The sequence below is a fragment of the Hyla sarda genome, chromosome 1 (assembly GCF_029499605.1).
Source record: "Hyla sarda isolate aHylSar1 chromosome 1, aHylSar1.hap1, whole genome shotgun sequence".
NCBI classification, from domain to species: Eukaryota; Metazoa; Chordata; class Amphibia; order Anura; family Hylidae; genus Hyla; species Hyla sarda.
Genome location: NC_079189.1, coordinates 111,486,829 through 111,490,705, shown reverse-complemented (window position 1 = coordinate 111,490,705; position 3,877 = coordinate 111,486,829). Strand labels below are relative to the sequence as shown.

The 3,877-nt window shown below is 40.7% G+C and overlaps 1 protein-coding gene across 1 annotated transcript; it reads right to left on the bottom strand.

Moving 5' to 3' along the window:
- Positions 1 to 1,849: 1,849 nt before the first annotated feature.
- LOC130302339 (putative claudin-24) lies at positions 1,850 to 2,512 on the bottom strand. Its single transcript, XM_056551700.1, has one exon. It carries the CDS (start codon positions 2,510 to 2,512, stop codon positions 1,850 to 1,852), a length of 663 nt encoding a protein of 220 aa, XP_056407675.1.
- Positions 2,513 to 3,877: the final 1,365 nt, after the last annotated feature.

The window sequence follows — 3,877 nt, the reverse complement described above, 5'->3', positions numbered from 1 at the left end:
ACCATTTTGATGCTGATGGCGCATTTTGAATTTTATTCACATTTATTTTTGTGCAACTTTAACCCCTTAACGACGCAGGACGTATATTTACGCCCTGCGCCGGGTCCCGCGATATGAAGCGGGATCGCGCCGCGATCCTGCATCATATCGCGTCGGTCCCGGCGCTCATCAACGGCCGGGACCCGCGGCTAATACCACACATCGCCGATCGCAGCAATGTGCGGTATTAACCCTTTAGAAGCGGCGGACAAAGCTGACCGCCGCTTCTAAAGTGAAAGTGAAAGTGACCCGGCTGCTCAGTCGGGCTGTTCGGGACCGCCGCGGTGAAATCGCGGCGTCCCGAACAGCTGACCGGACACCGGGAGAGCCCTTACCTGCCTCCTCGGTGTCCGATCGACGAATGACTGCTCCGTGCCTGAGATCCAGGCAGGAGCAGTCAAGCGCCGATAACACTGATCACAGGCGTGTTAATACACGCCTGTGATCAGGATGAGAGATCAGTGTGTGCAGTGTTATAGGTCCCTATGGGACCTATAACACTTCAAAAAAATGTAAAAAAAAGTGTTAATAAAGGTCATTTAACCCCTTCCCTAATAAAAGTTTGAATCACATCCCTTTTCCCATAAATAAATAAACATATGTGGTATCACCGCGTGCATAAATGTCCGAACTATAAAAATATATCATTAATTAAACCGTATGGTCAATGGCGTACGCGCAAAAAAATTCCAAAGTCCAAAAAAGCTTATTTTGGTCACTTTTTATACCATTAAAAAATGAATAAAAAGTGATCAAAAAGTCCGATCAAAACAAAAATCATACCTATAAAAACTTCAGATCACGGCGCAAAAAATGAGTCCTCATACCGCCCTGTACGTGGAAAAATAAAAAGTTATAGGGGTCAGAAGATGACATTTTTAAATGTATAAATTTTCCTGCATGTAGTTATGATTTTTTCCAGAAGTGCGACAAAATCAAACCTATATAAGTAGGGTATCATTTTAACCGTATGGACCTACAGAATAATGATAAGGTGTAATTTTTACCTAAATATGCACTGCGTAGAAACGGAAGCCCCCAAAAGTTACAAAATGGCGTTTTTTTTCGATTTTGTCGCACAATGATTTTTTTTCCCGTTTTTCCGTGCATTTTTGGGTAAAATGACTAATGTCACTGCAAAGTAGAATTGGTGACGCAAAAAATAAGCCATAATATGGATTTTTAGGTGGAAAATTGAAAGGGTTATGATTTTTAAAAGGTAAGGAGGAAAAAACGAAAGTGCAAAAACGGAAAAACCCTGAGTCCTTAAGGGGATAAAGGGTTATGTTTATCGGTTTATCATCTTCCTCCCTCCCTGACACAGGCAGGACTCTTCTGCAGAATTTAATCTTCTATTTATTTATTACTGCTTGGTGTAGGGCATATCATTTGCCACAATAGTTTAGAGCTGACAAACATTTAACAGCAGATATACTGTAGTACATAGTAGCATTATACATTACTTTACTTACAAGACTACATTTTACGTGGCAATAAAGTTTTGGCATAGTTATTCTAATTGTAATAAATCATAATTACACATTTGTAATATATTACAATATTGCTACAATCAGCTACATAGACCATAAAATGGTGTCTCATTGAAGCAATGTATAATATGTTTATGTAACAGTCAAGTAAAATTACTAAATAGTGGAAACAGATCAACATAAAATAAGTTTTCTGTACTAATCTAAAGTGTGTATATAAAACTTTCCCCACTGGAAATGGAAGTGGGGGTGTTTTACACACATATATTCCTAAAGTCTTCATAAAGGGGATCAGGTACTTCTTATCAATTCACTGATGTTTAGATGTCCAGATCAGGGCATCTGCTTTGCACAGTGTAAGGTCGATACAGTGATCTAGCGGTGTTTATACCCTGACGTTTAACACTTGGCTGGTATTTTGTAGATGGCATTGAGCAAAAGAAGAGTGAGCCGCCAAATATTAGGAAAAAGGAGCCAAACCAGCACATGAACATAGCTTCTCCAAACTCCCATCTGGGAACAATTTCTGGGACTGTCTCATCCCAAAATTCCTGGACTGTATCATAAGCTATCCAAGATACTGGAACTAGAGCAACGATACCTGAGATCAAAAGTAATGTCCCACCAAGGAGTGCTAGTTTCTTTTTTGTGTCTCCTTCTCCAATCTTCAGACATTCCAAACTCATTGTAGAAACTACAAGGCCAATGATCCCCAAACTATTAGAGAGAAACATCAGAATCCTTCCCATCCTCAGCGGCAATGGCAATCCCAGAAAGGAATCGAAATCTTTGCACTGCATTCCACCTTCATCTTGCACAACACATGTCTGCCACAGTCCACTGGTCCAAACCTCCATCTTATTCAGATCTAGGTTCAGATTTTTCCAAAGTGGCACAAAAGTGCTAACACAGGTGAGAACGCATCCCAGCAATGCAAAAAACATTCCACCACATTGCAGCTTTACCCTGCAAGTGACTGCCATTAGGTCCAGATTCTACGAGGTCAAATAGGATGGAAGGAGCCTGCTGACAAATGGGAACAGAAGTCCGTGATTGTCATTACGTGTATATTAATGCATTCTTGATTCTTTGATGTTGTAGGGTGTGTTAAATGGTGCTCAGCAATAAAAAAAAAAATTGTGACAGTCTTTTAATAATCGAGTTTTTAGAGATAAAAGTACTTACTGGCTACATTCACCTCATTAAATGTGACTTAATACACACAAGGTTACTTCAACCCAACTCACCGCTGTGGAAGCTGGATTAAAGTATCATGTGCTTATCCTTATGTGCATCATGTCACTGCTGAAATACAGTGGGGCAAAAAAGTATTTAGTCAGCCACCACTTGTGCAAGTTCTCCCACTTAAAAAGATGAGAGGACTGTAATTTTCATCATAGGTATACCTCAACTATGAGAGACAGAATGAGAAAAAAAAAAATCCATAAAATCACATTGGCCGATTTTTAAAGAATTTATTTGCAAATTATGGTGGAAAATAAGTATTTGGTCACCTACAAACAAGCAAGATTTCTGGCTTTCACAGACCTGTAACTTCTTTTTTTAAGAGTCTCCTCTGTCCTCCACTCGTTACCTGTATTAAAGGGGTATTCCAGGATGTTTTTTTATTGGACTATGCTACAGGGGGCTGTAAACTTAGTGTAGTTTATAATATAGTGTCTGTACATGTGTGTGACGTTGTTCTCACAATTCTTATGTGATTTTCACCCCAATATTTATTTTTAACACCATACAAAATGACTGTTGTCTTTTTCCCAGGTTGCAATGGGGCCGAGACCTGACTCACTAGTCAGCTGATGACAGGAAGCCTGTCTGCTTCAATGGGTGGAGGGATCGCTTGGTGGGAGAGAGGTGGGAGAGAGATCAATCTGCAACTAATGCAACAGCTGTAGGCACCTTGATTGAAAACCACAGGTCTTTTGAATGGAGCTCATTTCTGTTTCAATGGGTGGGGTGGCTGATGTGTGGGATGAAAATGGAATTATGGGATTTGTAGTAAAAAAAAAAGAAAAGTCAAAAAGGAAATACCTGTTCACAAAAAGCTAGCCACAGTGTTATGGTGGACTCACAACATAGCCATTTAGCTGAAAAACAAGCACAGTTCCTTCCTAAGCATGTCCATTACTGTCTGCCAGGTATGACTAAAATCATCTTATGGTGGATAACCCCTTTAAAGGGGTACTACGCCCCTAGACAACTTATCCTCTATCGAAAGGATAGGGCATAAGATGTCAGATTGTGGGGGTCCCGCCACTGGGGACCCCTGGGATCTCGGCTGCAGGACCCACCTGTTGCGGCTTCCAGCAGCGCTGGAGGCTCTCATCCTA